The sequence below is a fragment of the Rattus rattus genome, chromosome 2, assembly GCF_011064425.1.
Source record: "Rattus rattus isolate New Zealand chromosome 2, Rrattus_CSIRO_v1, whole genome shotgun sequence".
Classification (NCBI taxonomy): Eukaryota; Metazoa; Chordata; class Mammalia; order Rodentia; family Muridae; genus Rattus; species Rattus rattus.
This window is the reverse complement of record NC_046155.1, coordinates 8715822-8739686: the sequence shown is the minus strand read 5'-3', so window position 1 is coordinate 8739686 and position 23865 is coordinate 8715822. Positions and strand designations below refer to the sequence as shown.

Genomic DNA, 23865 nt, shown 5'->3' with positions numbered 1-23865 from the left:
ATGGAGAAACAGAAAATCAAGACTGAGGCCAGCGGGAACCATGCTCCGGCTACACCCCAATCCCCCACAGAGGATGGGATAGGATGGAGATGGAAATAGAAACTACAGCCCCAAGGTCACTGGAGCCTGGGGATGGCAGACAACCATCTATGTTTAAAAGAGAATGTGGCATTAATACACTCTATATAAATATAGAAAAATAACAAAAGTTTAGTCTGTACACTAGCATTGATATATTTTCCTGATAGCTTTCTGCCACTACCAAAATGTTAATATTGTTTCTTTCAGTAAACCACTGTTACATGACAGCCTGGTCACTGAGTAGAAATAGAACTTTGAAACCAAGTTTCTTCTAACTGCTCACACTTACTCTATTATTTATATACTTTGTTTCAGAATCTGTTAGGATTTCTTTGTTGAAAAACATATTTAAATTTCTTTAGTAACTCGTTTATGTTTTCCTTAGTAATATTTTGAAATTATTTACATAATTACAAACTTAAAATTTATACATTCACAAAAGTTCACATTGCAAATAAGTTATAAAATCCCCCAAAAGTGTGACATCTTGACCTCAGTGGCCACCAGCACATTCCATACTGTTGATGCAACTCATAGAAGTAATAATGGCTGAAAAATCAGGCCTCTGGGAACAAAAATGTCATAAAATCGCATATTAAAATAAAGATAAAAATGAACAATAACAAAGATGCAAGAAAACCTCAGAGACAAGAGCAACACTAGGGGCAATTTTCAGCTCTGGGTGGGGCACAGGTACACGGTTGGATTAGGCCTAGGTGCTAATTAAGCTAGCATGTGCTACGATTTACAGGAAGTGCAACATCACCTTCCTTTAGACATCAAACACATTACTAAGGACACAGAAGTATTTGCTGCCTAGCTGCTTTCACCTTGTCCCCTGGCTTCACCTTCCCTCCTGCCCTGGGTAAGCTGTGCATGGCTGATAGGCAGTGCACCATCTCCACTAAGGTCTCAGGGTGCTGGAACCCACTGGGAAGTCAGGAAATGGATGTTTCCTCCACCCCTCAGGTCTAGCTCTTTGCGCTGTTGGTAGGGAAACATTTGGCTCCCAGGATGTTAAACAGAAGCTTAGACTTGGAGGCCCTCTGGCAGATGGGCAACACAGTCACTCCAACTCCTTTGATGTGGGGACTCTGTCCCCAGGCCAGGCTAGCTTGTTTGCACTGATACCATGTATTTTATGTTTTTGTTTTACTTGGAAGAGACTTTTGGGCTTCAGTCAAGGCCACTGATCTAGTGAAGAGTAGCGCTAAATAACAGCTACTCATTTTCAACAAATGTCTAGTTGGGGCCCTTTGCATTGGAAAGAAGAATTTAACAAGGGCCTGACATTTTACCACACAAAAACAAGAGACAATTTACAGGAAAGCCCTTGAATGAACTCTCACCTTACTAGCTAGCTTTTTAGGTATCCAAAATGGCATATTTGACTACTATGTCTTAAGCCATTGTGGCCTAAGAATTTATGCCTGCTGAGTACCATTCTTCTCTGATTATAAAAGAACAGAAAGTCAGAGCACCAGGCCTGACATGTGACCTGTCCCAAATGGTGAAGCCAAGTGTACCCAGGAGGTGGATGTACCTTCGGCACCTTTGTGGAGCTTGACTTGTCTTCATAAAAACTGGTCTGCTGTAGGAGAGTCCACGTGCCTGGGAGCAGGAAAACCAGGACAGACTCTAAAATGGAACAGATAGGACATAGGAGACAGGAAGAAGCCAATACAGTAAAAAGAATTACTGGAGAGGAACACTATAGATATTAGTATCATTACTAAAATTAATCTATAAAAGAAAAGAAAAATATCCAAGCAAATTTTAAGATAATATTCTGAAATCCTGGTTTCTACATTCTGTAGAGAGTGGAGGAAAAAAACCCACTAAGCTCATAAATTAACCTCTATAAGTTAATTAAAAACATAGCCTGACCATCCCACAGTTCCCTGCACCCAAACACCAGGGGGAAGAGAGCTGAAGACCCAGAAGTGCAGACATCCTGAGACCGCAGGGCAGACTGCCACTTCTGCACACCCCTTCCCACATCCCTGGTCCAAGAGGAAACTGCACAGTGCCTCTGGACACAGGAATATAGGGACAGTCAGGCGCTGGTACCTGCGGTTCTGGTCTGCGCCCAGGACTGAACTGAACCGGCCAAACAGCTCCCTGCACCCAAATCCCGCAGGGGAGAGAGCTGGACCTTCAGAAGTGTGGACACTACTGAGACATCAAAGGAGACTACCCTCTGCCCACAGTCCAGACCCAAGAGGGAATAGCCTAGTGTCAACTGTGCCCACTGAGTGCAAGGACCTCGGACCTGATTCCTGCCCGAGACTAAAACTGAAAGACAGTCACCAGGAGCACCTACACACCTGAGAGCAGAGCACCTGTTCTCACAAAAGGCTGAAAGAAAACAGGAAAACAGTTCTACAGAAGTGTCGACACAGAGGCCTATAGCAGGGTCAAGTCACTCTCAGAAACAGCAAGACAAGCAAACACCAGAGACAACCCAATGGCTAGAGGCAAGCGAAGGAACCTAAGCAACAGAAACCAAGACTACTTGGCATCATCAGAGCCACTAAAGAAAGTATTGGATATCCAAACACACCGAAAAAGCAAGATTTGGATTTAAAATCACATTTTATGATAATGATGGAGGACCTTAAGAAGGACATAAATAACTCCTTTAAAGAAATGCAGGAAAACAAAAGTAAACAAGTAGAACCCCTTAGTGAGGAAACACAAAAATCCCTGAAAGAATTACAGGAAAACACAACCAAACAGGTGAGAGAATTGAACAAAACCATTCAGGATTTTAAAATGTAAATAGAAACAATAAAGAAAGCACAAAAGGAGACAACACAGATATACAAAACCTAAGGAAGAGACAAGTAGTCATAGATACAAGCATCACCAACCGAATACAAAAGATAGAAGAGAGAATCTCGGGGACAGAAGAAACCATAGAAAACATTGACACAGCTGTCAAAGATAATGTAAAACACAAAAAGGTACTAGACCAAAACATCCAGGAAATCTAGGACACAATGAGAAGATCGAACCTAAGGACAATAGGTATAGAAGAAAGTGAAGACTCCCAACTTAAAGAACCAGTAAATATATTCAACAAAATTACAGAAGAAAACTTCCCTAACGGAAAGAAAGAGATACACATAAACACACAAGAAGCCTACAGAACCCCAAATAGATTGTACCAAAAGGGAAATCCCTCCTGTCACATAATAGTTAAAACACCAAATGCACAAAACAAAGAAAGAATATTAAAAGCAGTAAGGGAAAAAGGTCAAGTGACATATAAAGGCAGACCTATAAGATTACACCAGACTTCTCAACAAAGATTATGAAAGCCAGAAGATCCTGGACAGATGTCATACAGAACCTAAGCCTATATTCAACAAAACTGGAAAATCTGGTGGAAATGGACAATTTTCTAGACAGACACCAGGTACCAAAGTTAAATCAGGAACAAATAAACACTCTAAACAACCCCATAACTCCTAAAGAAATAAAAGCAGTTATTAAAAGTCTCCCAACCAAAAGGAGCCCAGGTGCAGATGGGTTCAGTGCAGAATTCTATCAGACCTTCATAGAAGACCTCATACCAATACTTCCCAAACTATTCCACAAAATAGAAATAGACAGAGCACTACCAAATTCCTTCTGTGAAGCCACAATTACTCTTATACCAAAACCAAAGACCCAACAAAGAAAGTGAACTTCAGACCAATTTCTCTTATGAATATTGATGCAAAAATACTCAATAAAATTCTTGCAAACCGAATCAAAGAACACATCAAAACAATCATCCATCATGATCAAGCAGGCTTCATCCCAGGCATGCAGGGATGGTTTAATATATGAAAATCCATCAATGTAATCCACTATATAAACAAATTCAAAGATAAGAACCACATGGTCATTTCATTAGATGCTGAGAAAGCATTTGACAAAATTCAACAACCCTTCATGATAGAAGTCCTGGAAAGAACAGGAATTCAAGGCCGATATCTAAACACAGTAAAAGCAACACAGAGCAAACCAGTAGCTAACATCAAACTAAATGGAGAGAAACTTGAAGGGATCCCACTAAAATCAGGAACTAGACAAGACTACCCACTCTTTCCCTACTTCTTCAATATAGTTCTCAAAGTCCTACTCACAGCAATCAAACAATAAAAGGTCAAAGGGATACAAATTGGAAGGGAAGAAATCAAAATATCACTCTTTGCAGATGGTATAATAGTGTACTTAAGCGACCCCAAAAGTTCCACCAGAGAGCTACCTAACCTGATAAACAACTTCAGCAAAGTGGCTGGGAATGCAATTAACTCAAACAAGTCAGTAGCCTTCCTCTACTCAAAGGATAAACAGGCTAAGAAAGGAATTGTGGAAATGACAATAGTCCCAAATAAGATAAAATACCTCGGTGTGACTTTAACCAAGCAAGTGAAAGATTTGTATGACAAGAACTTCAAGCCTCTGAAGAAAGAAATTGAGGAAGATCTCAGAAGATGGAAAGATCTCCCATACTCATGGATTGGCAGGATTAATACAGTAAAGATGGCAATTTTGTCAAAAGCAACCTACAGATTCAATGAAATCCCCATCAAAATTCCTACTTAATTCTTTATAGAAATAGAAAGCGCAATTTGCAAATTCATTTGGAATAACAAAATATCCAGGTTAGTGAAAACTATACTCAACAATAAAAGAACTTCTGGGGGAATCACCATCCCTGACTAAAAGCAGTATTACAGAGCAATAGTCATAAAAACTGTGTGGTATTGGTACAGAGACAGGCAGATAGATCAGTGGAACAGAATTGAAGACCCAGAAATGAACCCACACACCTGTGGTCACTTGATCTTTGACAAAGGAGCTAAAACCATCCAATGGAGGAAAGATAGCATTTTCAACAAATGGAGCTGGTTCACCTGGAGGTCAGCATGTAGAAGAATGCAGATCGATCCATGCTTATCACCCTGTACAAAACTTAAGTCCAAGTGGATCAAGGACCTCCACATCAAACCAGATACACTCAAACTAATGGAAGAGAAACTGGGGAAGCATCTCGAACACATGGGCACTGGGGAAAATTTCCTGAACAAAACACCAATGGCTTATGCTCTAAGATCAAGAATCAACAAATGGGAAAACGCCATCTGGGACCCTGGTGCACGAGGGCTCCCAGAAAAGGCTGCACAGGTCCACCTGGTTGCTGCCCTTGCAGAGAGCTCAAAAGCAAAACCCAAGAGCAAACTTGAGCCGAGGGACCGCAGGTAAGACCAACTTTATTGCTCCAGGCGACCTGACTGGTGGTCTCAGGACACACAGAGGCAAAATTCCTCTGGGACCGGACACTTCCGGTTTTTAGCTGGATTCCCAACCTCGCTGATCCCTGCCCGCAGCTCACTGCTCCCAAACCCCATGTGGGAGAGAGAGCTCACTGCCCGGACAGGTGGGCACTCCTGAGACTGCAGAGCGGAAGAGACCACCAATACTGCCCACCCCTGCCCACATCCCTAGCCCAAGAGGAAACTGTATATGGCCTCTGGGAACCAGAAGATAGGGGCACTGGAGCTGCAGGTCCCCTGTGCCCCAGGCACTGCCGGAACCTGAAGGGACGGGATCAACAGATCTCTGCACCCAAATCCCGTGGGAGGGAGTGCTAAACGTTCAGAGAGGCAGACATGCCTGGGAAGCCAGAAGAGACTACACTCTGACAACATTTCTGACTCCAGAGGAAAACACCAAATGCCATCTGGGACCCTGGTGCATGGGGGCTCTCAGAAAGGGTGGCACAGGTCCTCCTGGTTGCTGCCCTCATGGAGAGTTCAAAAGCAACACCCCACGAGCAAACTTGAGCCTCGGGACCACAGGTAAGACCAACTTTTCTGCTCCAAGTGACCTGCCTGGTGAACTCAGGACACAGGCCCACAGGAACAGCTGAAGACCTGTAGACAGGAAAAACTACATGCCCGAAAGCAGAACACTCTGTTCCCATAACTGGCTGAAAGAAAACAGGAAAACAGGTCTACAGCACTCCTGACACACAGGCCTATAGGACAGTCTATCCACTGTCAGAAATAGCAGAACAAAGTAACACCAGAGATAATCTGATGTCGAGAGGCAAGCGCAGGAACCCAAGCAACAGAAACCAAGACTACATGGCATCATCAGAGCCCAATTCTCCCACCAAAACAAACACTGAATATCCAAACACACCAGAAAAGCAAGATCTAGATTTAAAATCATATTTGATCATGATGCTGGAGGACTTCAAGAAAGACATGAAGAACTCCCTTAGAGAAATGCAGGAAAACATAAATAAACAAGTAGAAGCCTATAGACAGGAATCACAAAAATCCCTGAAAGAATTCCAGGAAAACACAAACAGTTGAAGGAATTAAAGATGGAAATAGAAGCAATCAAGAAAGAACACAGGGAAACAACCCTGGATATAGAAAACCAAAGGAAGAGACAAGGAGCCGTAGATACAAGCATCAGCAACAGAATACAAGAGATAGAAGAGAGAATCTCAGGAGCAGAAGATTCCATAGAAATCATCGACTCAACTGTCAAAGATAATGTAAAGCGGAAAAAGCTACTGGTCCAAAATATACAGGAAATCCAGGACTCAATGAGAAGATCAAACCTAAGGATAATAGGTATAGAAGAGAGTGAAGACTCCCAGCTCAAAGGACCAGTACATATCTTCAACAAAATCATAGAAGAAAACTTCCCTAACCTAAAGAAAGAGATGCCCATAAGCATACAAGAAGCCTACAGAACTCCAAATAGATTGGACCAGAAAAGAAACTCCTCCCGTCACATAATAGTCAAAACACCAAATGCACAAAATAAAGAAAGAATGTTAAAAGCAGTAAGGGAAAAAGGTCAAGTAACATATAAAGGCAGACCTATCAGAATTACACCAGACTTCTCACCAGAGACTATGAAAGCCAGAAGATCCTAGACAGATGTCATACAGACCCTAAGAGAACACAAATGCCAGCCCAGGTTACTGTATCCTGCAAAACTCTCAATTAACATAGATGGAGAAACCAAGATATTCCATGACAAAACCAAATTTACACAATATCTTTCTACAAATCCAGCGCTACAAAGGATAATAAATGGCAAAGCCCAACATAAGGAGGCAAGCTACACCCTAGAAAAAGCAAGAAGCTAATCGTCTTGGCAACAAAACAAAGAGAAGAAAAGCACACAAACATAACCTCACATCCAAATATGAATATAACAGGAAGCAATAATCACTATTCCTTAATATCTCTCAACATCAATGGTCTCAACTCCCCAATAAAAAGACATAGATTAACAAACTGGATACACAATGAGGACCCTGCATTCTGCTGCCTACAGGAAACACACCTCAGAGACAAAGACTGATACTACCTCAGAGTGAAAGGCTGGAAAACAACTTTCCAAGCAAATGGTCGGAAGAAGCAAGCTGGAGTAGCCATTCTAATATCAAATAAAATCAATTTTCAACTAAAAGTCATCAAAAAAGATAAGGAAGGACATAACCAGATGGTGAGAGGAGGCAAGCACAAGAATATGGCAACAGAAACCAATGCTACTTGGCACCATCAGAACCTAGTTCTCCCACCACAGAATGCCCTGAATACCCTAACACACCTGAAAAGCAAGATTCTGACCTAAAAGCCCATCTCATGAAGATGGTAGAAGACTTTAAGAAAGACATAAATAACTTCCTTAAAGAAATACAGGAGATATATACAGCCACCCAATTAGACAAGATGGATGAAGCAAAGAAGTGCAGGCCGACAGGAGCCGGATGTAGATCTCTCCTGAGAGACACAGCCAAAATACAGCAAATACATAGGCAAATGCCAGCAGCAAACCACTGAACTGAGAACGGGACCCCCATTGAAGGAATCAGAGAAAAGACTGAAAGAGCTTGAAGGGGCTCGAGACCCCATATGAACAACAATGCCAAGCAACCAGAGCTTCCAGGGACTAAGCCACTACCTAAAGACTATACATGGACTGACCCTGGACTCTGACCTCATAGGTAGCAATGAATATCCTAGTAAGAGCACCAGTGGAAGGGGAAGCCCTGGGTCCTGCTAAGACTGCACCCCCAGTGAACGTGATTGTTGTGGGGAGGGCGGTAATGGAGGGGAGGATGGGGAGGGGAACACCCATAGAAAAGGGGAGTGGGAGGGGCTAGGGGATGTTGGCCCAGAAACCAGGAAATGGAATAACAATCGAAATGTAAATAAGTAATACCCAAGTTAATAAAGATGAAAAAATGTTAAAAAAAAAAAAAGGGGGGGGGGGGGGGGGGGGGGGGGGGGGAGAGGTTAGGGGGTGTTGGCATGGAAATCGGAAAAGGGAATAACCTTTGAAGTGTAAATAAGAAATACCCAATTTAATAAAGATCAGGAAAAAAGAGGAGAATTGGGAGGCAATGTGATCAAATATGCTATAGACATGAATAAAATTTTAAAAAACTCAAAAAAAGTATCTTGGGTTTCTTTTTTTCAGATTTTTTTCATTTTATTGGATATTTTCTATAACTACATTTCAAATGCTATCCCCCTCCCAGTTTCCACTCTGGAAAACTCCTATCCCATCCCCCCACCCCTGCCTCCGTGAGGTTGCTCCCATACACACCCACCCGCTCCCTTCTGCCTCCCCGCCCTGGCATTCCCCTACACTAGGACATCAAGCTTTTACAGGACCAAGGACCTCTCCTCCCACTAATGCCCAACGAGGCCATCCTCTGCTACATATGTGCACTCTTTGGTTGGCGGTTTAGTCCCTGGAGCTCTGGGGGATCTGGTTGGTTGATATTGTTGTTCTTCCTATGGGGTTGTAAACCCCCTCAACTACCTCAGTCCTTTCTCTAACTCCTTCATTCTCAGTCCAATGGTTGGCTGCAAGCATTTACCTCTGTATTTGTCAGGTTCTGTATTTGTCAGGAGACAGCTATATCAGGCCCCTGTCAGCATACACCTTTTGGCATTCCCAAATAATGTCTGGGTTTGGTGACTGCATATGGGATATCTAGGTTTTTGTAAAGGGTTTTTGTCATTGTCATTGTTGTCGTCATCCTTTTGTGGGAGTTCATTGTTGTTTTGAGATAGTGTCTCTATATAGCCTAGACTGGTCTTGAACCCATGAAGATCCTCTTGCCTAAGCATCCCAAATGCAAAAGTATCTTCTTAATGCTATGCATGTATTTTTAAATCTCAAATTTAATGTAACATTGGGTTTACAGTAAATCCTTTTCTTAACTCCCCCAAAAATATCTTTCCAATATCTATAAATAATACTTTACTTGGTCTTCATGCAGGTCCCCCAACAACTGGAGTGGGGCCTTACTCTGACTCTGTTGCCTGCCTATGTATCCTGCTCCCCTAACTGGGCTGTCTTGTCTGGTCTTGGTGGAGGGAATGTACCTAGTCCTACAGTGACTTGATTTGTTAGGGTGGATTGGTTCCCCAAAGGGACTCCCCCTTCAGAGAGATAAAGGAGAGGGATGGGGGAGGGGCTCTTGGAGGGGGCTTACCAGGAGGAGCAGGGGGCTACAATCATGATGTAAAGTGAATAAATAAATTAATTAATAAAAAAACAATACTTTAATTCCAGCAAACCTTCTCTCTATTATTTTATCAGTGAGTTCTATCAAAGTTCAGAAAGTTCCTAAAGGTTAAAACATTTGAAAGCACAGACAGAGAAAGAGTATATTTTCATGGTTTCTAGAGTTAGCACAATCTAAACCAAGAACATAACAGAACACAAAAATTGATGTTTTTTTTGTTTATAGCACAAACATAAAATCAACAACAATACTATTAACAGGTTGGGCCTATTCACCAACTAAAAGTAACATCCTGTAAAGTATACATAGAAGGGCATTTACATAAGGCAATATTTCCAAACTCAAACAGGAAGATCTAAGAACAAAACCCGAGCCAGGCAGTGATGGCACACACCGTTAATCCCAGCACTTGAGAGGCAGAGGCAAACAGATCTCTGAGTTTGAGGCCAGTCTGGTCTACAGAGTGAGTTCCAGGACAGCCAGGGAAACCCTATCTTTAAAAAAAAATGAATGAATGAATGGAAGGAAGGAGAAGAAGAGAAAAGAGAAGAAAATTGAAACAAAACGAAAAAGAACAAAAATGTGCTAATCAAAAAAATGTCATCATCTCAACTCAGTTAGTACTGTTAGCACAGTTAATGCTGAGTTAATACTGTTAGGTAAAGAGGAAACATCTTCCAACATCATCATCTCCTCTTTGTGTGATAAATGTGATAAAAAATCATGAAGAAACAACCACTTCTGCGGCACTATGCACAGTCATTCTGTCCACCTGATTACCTAACCCAACCTACAAGGTCCAGACAATTGAGTAATATACAAAGAAATTAGAGGTCATTGCTTTAAAAAAATCAGATACACATAAATGCTATTATTTTGAAAAGACATAAATATCTGTATTTATTATTTGATATTGCCTTGGCATTCAACATAATTATAGACAGAAAATCTGAGTTACTCAACTTGGCTGCAGACTATGCCTGCGTTTGGGGAGCTCTGACTCTCAATATGTTTGTGTTCAGGTGAGCTGTGCAGGTACAAGCATTCTCAGGCATAGGTTCCAGGGGCTTGCTTTACCTGCAACACCCTCATGTTCCTACTCAGTCTACCAGATCCCAAGATTGACTCAGTCTGCTCGGAGAGCATTATGCTCCTACAGTACCATCAGAAGGACCAATTTGGGCCCAAGACAGGACAGCATGTGATAATAGTGTAGACAGTCTACTTTTTATCCTTGGACAAAGGTTATGCTACCCAGAAAGCACAGGAGAATCAGGAGGACCCAAGGACACAGTGACACATTCATCTTCAAGTCACACCATTAGGTCTCATTTCAGGTCCTGAAGTTCCAGCAATAAAGATGACACCGGTCTTCAACCCCTCTGGGTCCCATAATCCTTCTCCCCTCTCTTCCACAGTGTTCCCCACATTCCAAGAGGAGGGACATGATTGAGGTCTCCAATTTGGCTTCTCATTCCAACCAATTTTTTTCCTGTGGACCTCTGTATCTGTTCCCATCAGCTTCCAGGGAAAGCCTCTCTGATAATGATTGGGTAGGCACTGATCGTGTCTGTCATTCTGGTCTGGATTTCCTCACTCAGTATGATCTTTTCTGGTTCCATCCATTTGCCTGTGAATTTCATGATGTAACTTTTTTAACAGATGAGTAATACTCCAATTTGTAAATGTACCACATTTTCTTTATCCATTATTTGGTTGAGGGACATCTACGTTGTTTCCAGTTTCGGGCTAGTATGCTAAAGCCATTTTGAACATAGTTGAACAAGTGTCTTTGTGGTAGGATGGAGCATACTTTGGGTATATGCCCAAGAGTGCTATAACTGTGTCTTGAAGTAGATTGATTCCCGGTTTTCTATGGAACCATCATGCTGATTTCCAACGTGGCTGTAGAAGTTTGCACTCCCATCAGCAATAGAAGAATGTTCTCCTTGCTCCACATTCTCACCAGCATGAGATGTCACTTGTGTTATTGATCGTAGACATTTTGACAGGTCTAAGTAAAATCTCAAAGCACAGCCCATAGAATCAACTAACAGGGCTCCTAAGGGCTCACAAAGACTTAAGCAGCAATCACAGAGCCATCATCATGTGTCTCTGCTAGGTCCCCTGCATGTATGCCAGGGATGTTCGCTTGGTGTTTTTGTGGAACTTCTACAGTGGAAGTGGAGTTGTCTCTGACTCTTTTTCCAGATCTTGGGATCCTTTTCCTCCTCTTGGGTCATCTGGCCTTTATATGAGGTTTTGTACCCAGTCTTAATATATATCCCCAGGAGGACTGCTCTTTGCCAAAGGAAAACAGAGAAGTGATCTGGGGAAGTAGGGAATGGAGGACTGGGAAACTTTGGTCATGATGTGTTGTATGAGAAAAAAATAAATTTAAAATAAAATGACAACTGTCCCTGGTAGTCTAGGGACTTAATTAATGAGCAGATTTCAAAACCACAACTGAGGTTTGAAGGACAAAGTAGTCTGCACTAATAGTTTATCCAGAGAACATTCAGATTAGAATACTGTGTATGGTGTACAGCATCACTTTATATAGATGAAAGAATCATGAGCCATAAATAACTCAAAAATCTGTTACTCAGATTCACTGCCATGCTTTCTAATGCATCCAAAGATGCATAGTTACATAAAAATATAAAATTATAAGGCTTAAACTAACATCTTTTCTGTATTATCAGTTAGAGGACAATGTGACACAAAAAGATTTCTTCATCGTTTAAAACTACCAATGGTCCACAATATCTCTAGAACCATAACAGAAACGTGAATATGAGGCAGTAAAAAAAGAAATACTCAGTATTCTTACGTGCATCGACATCTTGTGATGCAGGGGAGGGTGGACCAGTACTGCACTCCTGAATGAACAGATACTCGAAACAAATCCAATAAAAGTCCTCATCTTTTTTTCTTCAGAATTTGGCAAAATGTTTTCGAAAAGCATTCTCCACTTACTTTTTCACAAATGAGTGGGGCTGTTGGAGGACTAGTGATACCTCTTCAGGTGCACTTGCCTAGCATGTGCAAGACCCTGGGTTTGGTCCTTGGCACTGAAAATATTAACATACACATACAGTCAGAATATCTCAAAGTTGGTTAACTTTATCTACTGCTACGTTTTTGCCTCCATGGAATTTTCTGGTTGATTTGACATGAAATGGGATCCAGAAGTAAGAGATTTGCTGTTCTGCTCTCATTTTCCAAACAGGCCATTAGCGCTGTGGTGCCAGATCAGAAGTTAAGTATTTGCAGCCTAGTGCTGTCTTTGGTCTGGAATGAGCGATAAATAGTTGGTAGTGCTTTGCAAAAACCTTTCCCCTGCAAACAAACACGTGCAAACATGATCTGAATGCATGCCCACTATGCTGACCAGTGCCAGGGGGAGGACCACTTCCCACCCCCAGGACTGACCTATGAGTTGGTGAGGTATTCCTGCCTGTGCTCACCAGCACTGACTGGTGCCAGCAACCAGAGAATTGAGAAAGCCCAGCCTCATTCATGTCCGATCAGTAGATGCAATTGCTAAGAGGTAATGGCTCCAAGGTTCATCCTTTGAAATGATAGCCAACTGCAGCTAATAATAAACCAGTACCTTAGGCCAAGGGAGAAGAGTGATTATTGGCTGATGAGCCACCCTCCTTCTCAAGGATACATTATAAAATCTTTGTTTCTCTTCAGCAAATTCCTACAAGTTTACAGCGGAGCCCCAGTGGCACCATGGCGGTTCTTGGCATCACCATTGCCTTGCTGGTGTGGGTGGCCACCCTCCTCGTCATATCCATCTGGAAGCAGATCTATAACAGTTGGAACCTGCCCCCAGGACCTTTCCCTCTTCCCATCCTTGGGAACATTTTCCAGCTGGATTTGAAGGATATCCCCAAGTCTTTCACCAAGGTAAGGGGAAACATTGTTTCATTAAGAAAGCAAGTTAAAGATTAGATATAACGGATATATATTAAACTCATTGTCATTTGTTATCCAATGACAGACTACCATGTTACTGAATTAACAGTTCAGTTCATCTTGGGCATGGAACACTCACAGTGAATAGTGCCATGCAGGCCCAGAGGCCCTCTGCAGTTAAAGTGACTATGAGATACTGATGTTGCTGGTATCATTCTGTGCCAACTGATACAACAACAGGTGTACCCTGGCTGGTATCGACCTGTGCCAAAGAACAGACTGAAAAGGAAAATACTGAGCTGACCGTGAGTCACCAGAATAACAGCATCTGCCTTTTGCTAATGCTGTGAACACTGCGTGGGCTAACCAGCCCCAAATGCTATCAGGCATGGGATTAATGCTTGGTGTCTTTGCACACAGCAGGGTAGCTATAGGTTTCAGGAGCACTGAGTCCAAGTTAGCTTGTACTGTCAGATAAGGCAGATCCTTAACTTTAGAAGCAAACAAAAGGGTGATGAGTGCTGGCATTGATTGAACAGGCACAGAGAAGAGAATCGTGTCTAGATAGAAGGAAGGTCCCCCGCAAACGCAGCAACTTAAGGTGGAAAAAGTATCCCCCTATCAGACGAGACAAAATGCCCTTTCCCCCAAGTCCCTCTAACTCCTGTGAAGTACAGGAACAATAGCAGGAGATACGGTCTAGCTAAAGCAGGCTGAGCCCTGTCTATCTTCTGTGCATTGGTCCCTGTAGTTGGCAAAGCGCTTCGGGCCAGTGTTCACACTGCACCTTGGCTCAAGGCGCGTCGTGGTCCTGCATGGCTACAAGGCTGTCAAGGAGGTGCTACTGAACCACAAGAATGAGTTTTCTGGACGGGGGGACATTCCTGTGTTCCAGGAGTACAAGAACAAGGGTAAGTTGGCTTCTTAGGACATTGGGAGGTGGGGCAAACTAACAGAAAGTAATGTAGGTACCATTTGATCCTCTGAATCGTAGTGACAGCAACAGAGTAAAGACAGCGGCAAAGGTTCAGATGATGGGTGAGCATGAATGCTGTTTTGAGGCTTGTAATGGGCAAGCATTGCAAACCCAGTGACACCTCCAGACCCCCATGGTCACCATATCCCTGATTGACTTACAGAGAATGACAGATGGGTTGTTTCTGAACAGGAAGTCTCCCCCGGAGAATTCTTCCTCAGGCCCTCGTGCTTTCCTACAGTTCTTGGGACTTTCCACTCAGCCTCAGCTATCTCTGAGCTGTAGCTGGTTCCATGCACCCAAGTCCTTTCACTTACCGATCCTTGCCTGGCACTCTACCTGTGGAACGCACCAGGCTTTAGGTGAGCTAGAGAGAGACGGAGAGACAGAATGAGAGAGAGAGAGAGAGAGAGACAGAGAGAGAGACAGAGACAGAGACAGAGACAGAGACAGAGAGACAGAGACAGAGAGAGACAGAGACAGAGAGACAGAGACAGAGAGACAGAGACAGAGAGACAGAGAGAGAGACAGAGAGACAGAGTGACAGAGACAGAGACAGAGACAGAGAGACAACTGTTCTGCCCTGAATCTTGTTCACCTGTTCTCCCCTGCAGATGGGAATGCGGGCTAATTTTTCCATCTTCACAGCTCCATCTTCTACTGAGTGTGGGCACCCAGAACCAGAGCTACCCCCAGCTCGCTGGTGCCACCTGTCTGCCCAGCCTCCGTCTTACCTGCACCTTCTTACTTCCTCTTTTTCACTCCAGGGACCCAAAGCAGATGAGAGATAAGGTGCCCTGTGATTCTGCCTGAACTAGCACTGGTGATACATTTCTATGAAGCTTTTTCCTTTTGTATGAGATTTCAGATCAAAGCATGGCTGGCTCTAGATCTTATTCTCAGTGTCTGGCTTGGTTTCCCAGTTTGTGTTTCCAAAACTATTTTACCTCAAGCATTTGATGTCCCCTGATCAATAGTGTGGGTTTCTGTACTATCTCGGGGTGGGGGGAACAAATAACTAGCTCAGTCTTTGTCCTCAATATAGGAGTTACTGATTGAAGAGGGACCATGCAAGGTGACAAGGACTGCTGGGAAGGGCACAAACCTTTATGTGCCCTCTAGTCCAGCTCAGGCAATGGGCCAGTGCAATCAGGGTCTGCCTCTTCACAGGCTAAATTCAAAAGGCATTTGCTGCTCCTGCCTGGGGCTCCAAAGTCATATTTTCATGCTCTCTACACTGAAGAGGGTGCTTGTAAAATCAGCTGGGCCTTAGGTAAAGATGCCTTGAGTCTCCAGTGTCCATTGTGTGAATGATTGTTCTAATAACGTTAAGCATGGGTGTGAGGCAAATGTACCAAATTAAGTGCACGCATCATTTGAACAAATGCTGAGAAAGTGTGGTTCTGACCTAGAAAGTCAGCCTAGTGAAAGGCCCCAGCTCTGCCACTCTCTCAGCCACTGGCCTTTAACTTTCAGGATAAAACTGACCCACAATGCTTAGCTCATGTCACATATATCCCTTTCCCCTCTCAGGCTGGCCATATCTTGTTCTAGAAAGTTCTTTAGACCATAATAAGCATATGTCTCCTAGAACTTCCACATTTTCTGTTGTGTGTTCCACTAAGCATCTCACATGTGATTAGACTGTTAAAATGGAAGAGATTATCAAATTACAAGCAAGCTCTACACCCCATGTAGTCATAACTCATTATAGTTTGTCTCCGAATACTCAGAGCCTAGTAAGTCCCTTAGACACAGTAGATACCAAAACATTATTTATTGAAGAAAAGATAGGAAACAAGGAGTAGGGAGGTGTTAAAGAAAGAGAAGGACCCCTGGAGTGTAGAGAGGCCAGAGGGTTTTATTAGGCAAGAGTTGAGAGAAACTGGGCAGGGCTGTCCCTGGATACCTTGAACTGGTTCCAAGGGGATCCAAAAGCTCCAAGAGACAAGTTTTGAGGAATGAAAAAAATGCCCACAAAATTAGCTGAGCTAGAGATAGAAAGAAAAATTCTTTTTAGAGTTGTTGATTCCCAGTGTCCTCATGGGGGTCACAAGGCTATGTTCTAGGAGGAAAAACAATACATTATGTTTGGAAGGAAAGTACACTGTAACATTTCATTGAGAGAAAATAATACTCAGTCTTTCTATCTTAATGTCTCCAAACTGGGAATGTCTTCTGTCCTTTTGATTTTAGTAAAAGATGTAGCTTTGAAACCATAAAGCCTTGAGTTGAAGGGCTTATGTTGAGAAGGATAAAATCCATGAGCTTGGATATGCTGCTTAAGATTTCTATCAGTAGACAAAAAGAGGAGAGTCCATTTTTAGAGTGGCTGCCTACAGTTTATTTAGCATGGCAAAGATTCAGAGCAAAGGATGAACCAAAGGAAAATGTTTAGAAGAAACAACTATGAAACACAGCCTTCCACTCCCTTTTCCTGTGCTCCTCTGCACCTGTACATCCCCCGCCCCCAGTACCCAAGTGCAGCTTTTAATGCTACTTCAAGGGTTCTTTGTTAATGTTTCTTTTAATGTCTCCTTTTCCTACAAACAGTAACCAGTTCTCTTAACTAACAGCCAGCCCTCCTCCCAGCTTCCAGCCCAGCCATTTCAAAGGTTTCTCCCAACCATTCCTCCCTCAGGTCCCCAGCAGTCCACATAAACAGTCCTTCTCCCAATTTTCCTAATTCTAGCAGTTCCAAACTGTAACAACTACTCTAGCCTATCTGCTCAGCTCTGCTCAGCTTCTCTTGGCTCACCTGCCAGCAACTGTCTGCTCTTCTCACTCTGCTAGCCCAATTCCCTCTCAACTGTCCCGTAACAATATCTTCTCTGGCTCAGCTCAGCTTCTTCTGCAACTGTCTTCTGTTTGAACTCTGATCAATTTTTTCTGCACAGACTTCTCTTCTTTAGCCTCTATTGGATCTTCTTTCTGCACCAACTGTCTTCTCTAACCCTTATCTCTGACCATACTCTTCTACCGCCTGGCCCCTAATCCCTTCTCTCAGCCTCTGCTGGCATTTCATATGCTCTCCTCTTCCCAGAAGTCCAAAAGGCATTGAAGGTCATAGGGCCAAGCAGTTCTCTTAAAGGACCAATTGACTAGCAACTAGAGATTCTTTAAAGGGCCAGGCACACAACATAAATCACCCTACACCCAAGACCATTTCCTCCTCCTTCCCTACTTCTCCAAGAATTGGGTATTTATAGTATCCCATCGGTCTCTTTTTCTTAGGGATTATTTTCAATAATGGACCCACATGGAAGGATGTGCGGAGGTTTTCCCTAAGCATTCTCCGAGACTGGGGAATGGGGAAACAGGGTAATGAGGCCCGCATCCAAAGGGAGGCTCAATTCCTGGTGGAGGAGCTCAAAAAGACCAAAGGTTAGTATCTCAGCAGTCCAGAAGGATTGTGGGCAGGCTGAACACTGAACAACCCAGAGGCAGTTGGCAGCTGGGGAAGGCAGAGGTCAAGTTGGTCCCCTGGCACTGCCTTCTCAATTTGAGTCCCAGCTCATTCTAGGAGAGCAAAAGTGGCTACCAGGCATGACTGCTGTTCCCTTAGTAGCCTTTAAAAGTAAAGACACTTGGAGGCTCCCACATTCACTGTGTCCTAAGTGCAAACTCAAGAAGACTAGAATGGCTAGGGAAGGCCATGGTGAGATACTCACACTCTACCTATTTTCCAGGCCAGCCTTTTGACCCCACATTTCTGATTGGCTGCGCACCCTGCAATGTCATTGCGGATATCCTCTTCAACAAACGTTTCGACTACAATGACAAGAAGTGTCTGAGGCTCATGAGTTTGTTCAATGAAAACTTCTACCTGCTGAGCACCCCCTGGATCCAGGTGACCATGCTCCTCCTTTGCCATACGCCTTCCGTCACGCTGTTCCTGTTAGAGCCGGAGGGAAGGTCAGGTTGCCTGAGAGACAGGCCTAGAAAAGCAAACTACAGGAACACACAGTAGGGCATTTGACCAGGTTGGCTCAGCATCTTCTCACTTCAGGACTGTGTACACTTGACTGTACCCATTCCTACACACACGACTTGGAAAGATGGCATCATCCCCAAAAGATGCCATTAGACCCAATATTCTAAGTAGTGTGGTAAAGACAACCATAAGTTCATTGTTTAGAGGTTCCTATCAGTTACACAGTTTTGTTCTCCTTAGCTTTACAATAACTTTGCGGACTATCTACGATACCTACCTGGAAGCCATAGAAAAGTCATGAAAAATGTGTCTGAAATAAAACAGTACACACTTGAAAAAGCCAAGGAACACCTTCAGTCACTGGACATCAACTGCGCCCGGGATGTGACTGACTGTCTCCTCATAGAGATGGAGAAGGTACAGAACAAGATGGGCTTGCTGGGATGGGCTGAGTGCATCCAGGTCTTACATTATGACCCACTCTCTGGTGTCCACACTGAGCACCGTGGTTGCATCTTGATGACCATGGTTTTTCATAAACACACTTGGCTTCAGCATGACACCATTCTCTTCTCTGGTCACTTTTGGATGGCAGAGACCCTCTGTTCAACACCTTCCAGGCCAAGATGAACTGCAACTCTTTGGGAAATCTACCCTTGTCTGAGAAAACTTCAGCATACACTTTGGTATTTCTTAATCAATCAATGTTGCTTAAACTTCCAGAGTTCTAGGCACCCCTGTCTTCATTTTCCTGCAGCCTCTAAGCCCTTTGAATGCCTACCCCTTACTTTTTTGCTGTAATGGCTTGAAACCATGTAAAATTCTACACTGATTTCCTCTAGATAATCTCCACTTGAGGATTGCTATCAGCTCAGTCTCTTTCTTTCCCTGGTCCAAAAAGCATGGCCTTAAGCTTGAAGAGGCTGAGCCTAGCCCCTACAGCTTAGAAGGTCATTATCATTATCAGATAACTCTGGCACTTACCGACCAAGGCAAGACCCTGTGGCCTGGTTAAGAAACCCTTTCCTGTGCTTTGCCTATTTCCTGGAAACATCAGTTTCCCTTGTCATGAGGCAGAAAGAGCTGTTTCCTGATAGCACAAGGAGTCTGACAAAACCTGGTTCCCTCCCTGATGAAGAGCAATAGGCATCACTTTCTTACACCTAAAGAGATCTTACCAGGTCCTTGTCTGTCTCCAACTTCACAGGAAAAACACAGCCAAGAACCCATGTACACAATGGAAAATATTTCTGTGACTTTGGCCGACCTGTTCTTTGCAGGAACTGAGACCACCAGCACAACTCTGAGATATGGGCTCCTGATCCTCATGAAATACCCAGAAATTGAAGGTACATGAAACTCCCATGCATCACAGCTGAGACCTGTCAGGGCCACTCTGTGCAATTCAGGCCTCCGCTGTCATTCTGTGGCTGCTCACTAACCTTCAGGGCCCCAGTCACTCGATGAACTTTTTTAAAAAGCACATGATATTGTATGTGCCAGGACCTAGCACCCTGAAGACTGGCTAGTCCTGAACACACTCCACTGGGATGTTTATAGCCCAGTGCTGAAATGGAAAGGGGACTGAGTCTATGATCTGCTCTGTAAATAATTTCTGATTAGAAAATAATGTTCCAGTTTTCCCTGAGAAACATCTCCTGGGTTTATAGGCTGAGACAGGATGCCAGCCAGGCCAGAGTCATCCCAGAGCATCTTAACCCCAGGGAGCTCTGAAGTGGGAATTGAAAGAGAAGCAATTGAGGCTGTCCTAAATACATTTCACTTCCTCGTCAAGACTTTGAAACCAAAATCTGGGCAGGAAGAATTCTGTGCCTGAAGCAGGCATGCAAAAGATCTAAACACATTTACCAGATAGAGGAAGTGTGATCACCCCCACATGTAAGTCACTGGGGCTCACCGTTAGTAGAGAAACTGAGTGGGCTGACAGCCTAAGGTGAAGGTGTTCAAAGGCCTGAAACCCTATCATCCTCTGAGCTGAGCTTAGATCTGGCAGCTACTGCATACAAAGCAATGTTTCCCAAGAACATGGCTGTGTGTCTATCTAGTCCAGGACCGAGATCTGAGCTCTGGCCTTCCAGTCAGCAATGCCTTTGACTTTCCACACCACATAAAAAAGAAAAAAAAAACCAAAAGGTAACTAAAGTTCAAGGAGGAAAATGTACAAATTACAGTAGTTAAAACTTTTATTACTATGCTAGGGAAACATAAATTTTAAAATGTTTTAAATTATTAATATAATGAATTTCTAATATAGTCAAGGAGAAAGTAAATGTGACAGGCACCCATATATCGATTACCAAACTGAACTCCTATTGACATTTTATGATGTTTGCTTTGGAGCTATTTAAAAAATAAATCATTATACAGTGAGCCGGAGCCCCACTCACTCCCACTTCCCTGCCTCACTCCCCAGATACAGTGATGCTTCAGGGCCACTATGTAGCATCCCCCATGTGACTTAGACATTTAATGTTAACTAAATATCAACATATAACATTATTTTATTTAATTCATGCTTTAGTATTATATCATACCATACCCAACTTATTGCAACTTGCTTTTTTTCACTCCACATATTATAAAGATCCATAGTAAATCCCACAGAAAGACCAAGGAACTTGACAATGGTTGGTTGCTGTTACCTCTGACATAGTCATGGTGACTTTTAGATTTCATAAACTATAGTCTAGTCTGCCACCCTCTGCTTATTTTTAACAATAGTAAACTGTCCTAGAGTAATAATGCAAAGATTCCCCTAAGAAATTTCCAAGACTCTTTTATCTCTACTCCAGCTATAAAGAGAATTGGAAAAACGATCTATGACAACAGATGCCCAAACTGTCAACTGTGAATAAGCTCACGGGTCTCAGCTTTCACTGACATTTATAAGGAAATGATTTAACAATTGAAAGTACTTGGGGATTATAAACGCAGGTTAAGTGCTCCATAAACATACAATGGGTGGTAAATACATGAAGAAAAACTAGGCATGTAGGTGAATGGAGCTACTGGGGGATAGTTGGATGGATAAGTGGATGAGTGGGTGAACGAGGATGTAAGGATGGAGAGGTACTATTCTGGCGGGTAAATGAATAGGTAAGTAGATGGAAAAGTGTGTGGGTTACAGGGGTAGATAAGTGAGCAGGTAGATGGAAATGTATGGGTAGATGGTACGTAGACATCAATTCTGGAATTAACCCTTGAGATTGACCTTATTCAAATCTTGGCAGAGAAACTTCATGAAGAAATTGACAGGGTTATTGGGCCAAGCCGCGTCCCTGCTGTCAGAGACAGACTGGATATGCCCTACATGGATGCTGTGGTGCATGAGATCCAGAGATTCATCAATCTTGTCCCTTCCAACCTGCCCCATGAAGCAACCAGAGATACTGTGTTCCAAGGATATGTCATCCCCAAGGTCAGGCAAGAGTTGGAAAGTACTCCATTGGCACTGTTCTATTGGTTTATCACCTTGGTTGCCCTTCAGGATAGAGACTCAAGGGCACTGTTGACCAGCATATATGGTTAGATGTGGGAATCAAGCCAGCATTCATTCTTGCCCTGCAGAATGTTTCACCCAAAGTCACCCCAATAACCTCATGACCAAAGAAATGAAAGAAATGGAAAGTGTCACCTCAACTGGTCCAGAGGACTTGTAGATCACTCTAAAACTGAGATCCCATGAAAGCAGCAACCCAGCCTGGGACCCATCCTATCAAAGATACAGGGCCTTCCTTTTCATTTAGACCTGATCTGATCCCTGTCTCTTTTTCTAAGTCATCCTGAAATAAACAACACTACAAATTAAAAATATGCTAGCCTACATATGTAGAATTCCAACAGCCCTGTCTGCTGAGATCCCCCAGATAAAAGCCTGTGTTTAACCTGACTGATAGAGACCTCTACTTCTCCTAGGGTACAGTTGTGATTCCAACTCTGGACTCCCTCTTATATGACAGCCATGAGTTTCCAGATCCAGAGAAGTTTAAACCTGAGCATTTCCTGAATGAAAATGGGAAGTTCAAGTACAGTGACTATTTCAAGGCATTTTCTGCAGGTAAGCAGTGTCTGGGAGTCACACCTTCCCTGGGAAAGTGTCTTCAGTCCTAAACTTACTTCCCATGTGCTCTTCCCCATCCTAGATGAGGTCTACCATCCCAACTCCATCACGCCTTGTAATGTATAACCCAAGTACATTCCTCCCTGTTTAGAAAGTCAAATGGCACACATCTCACAAGGAGTCTAGGAAATGAGAGTTCTGGGTAGATTATCACAGAATGGATGTGGTTTCCTAATTAATTTTTTCAGCTATTTCTACTCTAACCAGACGCAGTAAAAAGCTCTCAAAACTGTATTACCTAATTCTTCATAAGTTTCAACAAAAATTGCTAAACTCTATTCTTTATCTACCTAGATTCTTCTTAGGAAGCATCCAGACCTCCTCAGATGGTCCCATCGCAGGGCCTCACCTAGGGTTCCTGTAAAGGGAGATACCATAGCCAGTTTGATAACTTTAATGGCCTGTTTACATAGGCTTCACCTGTACCATCTGGATGTTTTGGGTCTATTTCCCTAAACTACCACTTGTTTATGCAGTGGAGTTCTCAATGAGTGGTGTCAGTAGCTGGTCCCTAAGTCAGTGTCACTGCCATTCTTGTTCTCTGACATATGATCACTGGTGTTCAGGGACCAATGGGCAGGGATGATGAATCCTACTTTCAGGTGGAGTGCCTGAAGCCTCCTCCCACACTCCAACCCTTGATGTTATCAGTGCTAGCTTTGCAAGGGTCCCTCAGTACCTCATCAGCACTGTTGTCCCTTCTAGGAAAGCGTGTGTGTGTTGGAGAAGGCCTGGCCCGCATGGAATTGTTTCTGCTCCTGTCTGCTATTCTGCAGCATTTTAACCTGAAGTCTCTGGTTGACCCTAAGGATATCGACCTCAGTCCTGTCACAGTTGGCTTTGGCAGTATCCCACCCCAATTTAAACTCTGTGTCATTCCCCGTTCATGAGACCTGAAAACTTCCTGATATCCCTTCCATTGTTATCCCTTAAACTATGACTGTTTTTAAAAAACCCAAGCATATAGAGTTCCTATCATAAAATGAAACCGAAAAAATAAATAAAACCTTGATGAATTGTATTGGTTGTGGATTTAATGAGAATCTTATCCCCTTGCCATGTGAAAGTTCCCCAGGGAGTGAATAGCATTTCACAGCCAGTAGTATAATCTTCCAATCTATCTGTCCCTGACTTCTCATAATTTGTTTGCATATGCACAGATGACCCTGGCTATCTGCCCATCACAAGACACTGAATTAACAATATATTCAAAGTTCTTTTACCATACAGTATCATAT

The 23865-nt window shown here is 43.1% G+C and overlaps 1 protein-coding gene across 2 annotated transcripts; it reads left to right on the top strand.

Annotated features, from left to right (window-relative positions):
* The first annotated feature begins 13363 nt into the window (after positions 1–13363).
* LOC116890905 (cytochrome P450 2E1) lies at positions 13364–23648 on the top strand. 2 transcript variants are annotated; one of them, XM_032891525.1, is made up of 9 exons: positions 13364–13567; positions 14328–14487; positions 17787–17936; positions 18242–18402; positions 18727–18903; positions 19694–19835; positions 21738–21925; positions 22423–22564; positions 23333–23648. In XM_032891525.1, the coding sequence occupies exons 1-9, from the start codon at positions 13391–13393 to the stop codon at positions 23515–23517; spliced, it is 1482 nt and encodes a 493-aa protein (XP_032747416.1). In that variant the 5' UTR covers positions 13364–13390; the 3' UTR covers positions 23518–23648. The 2 variants fall into 2 exon arrangements, 1 of the variants encoding a protein (XP_032747416.1); XR_004386793.1 differs by having other exon boundaries at positions 13367–13567; positions 22430–22564.
* The last annotated feature ends 217 nt before the right edge of the window (positions 23649–23865 follow it).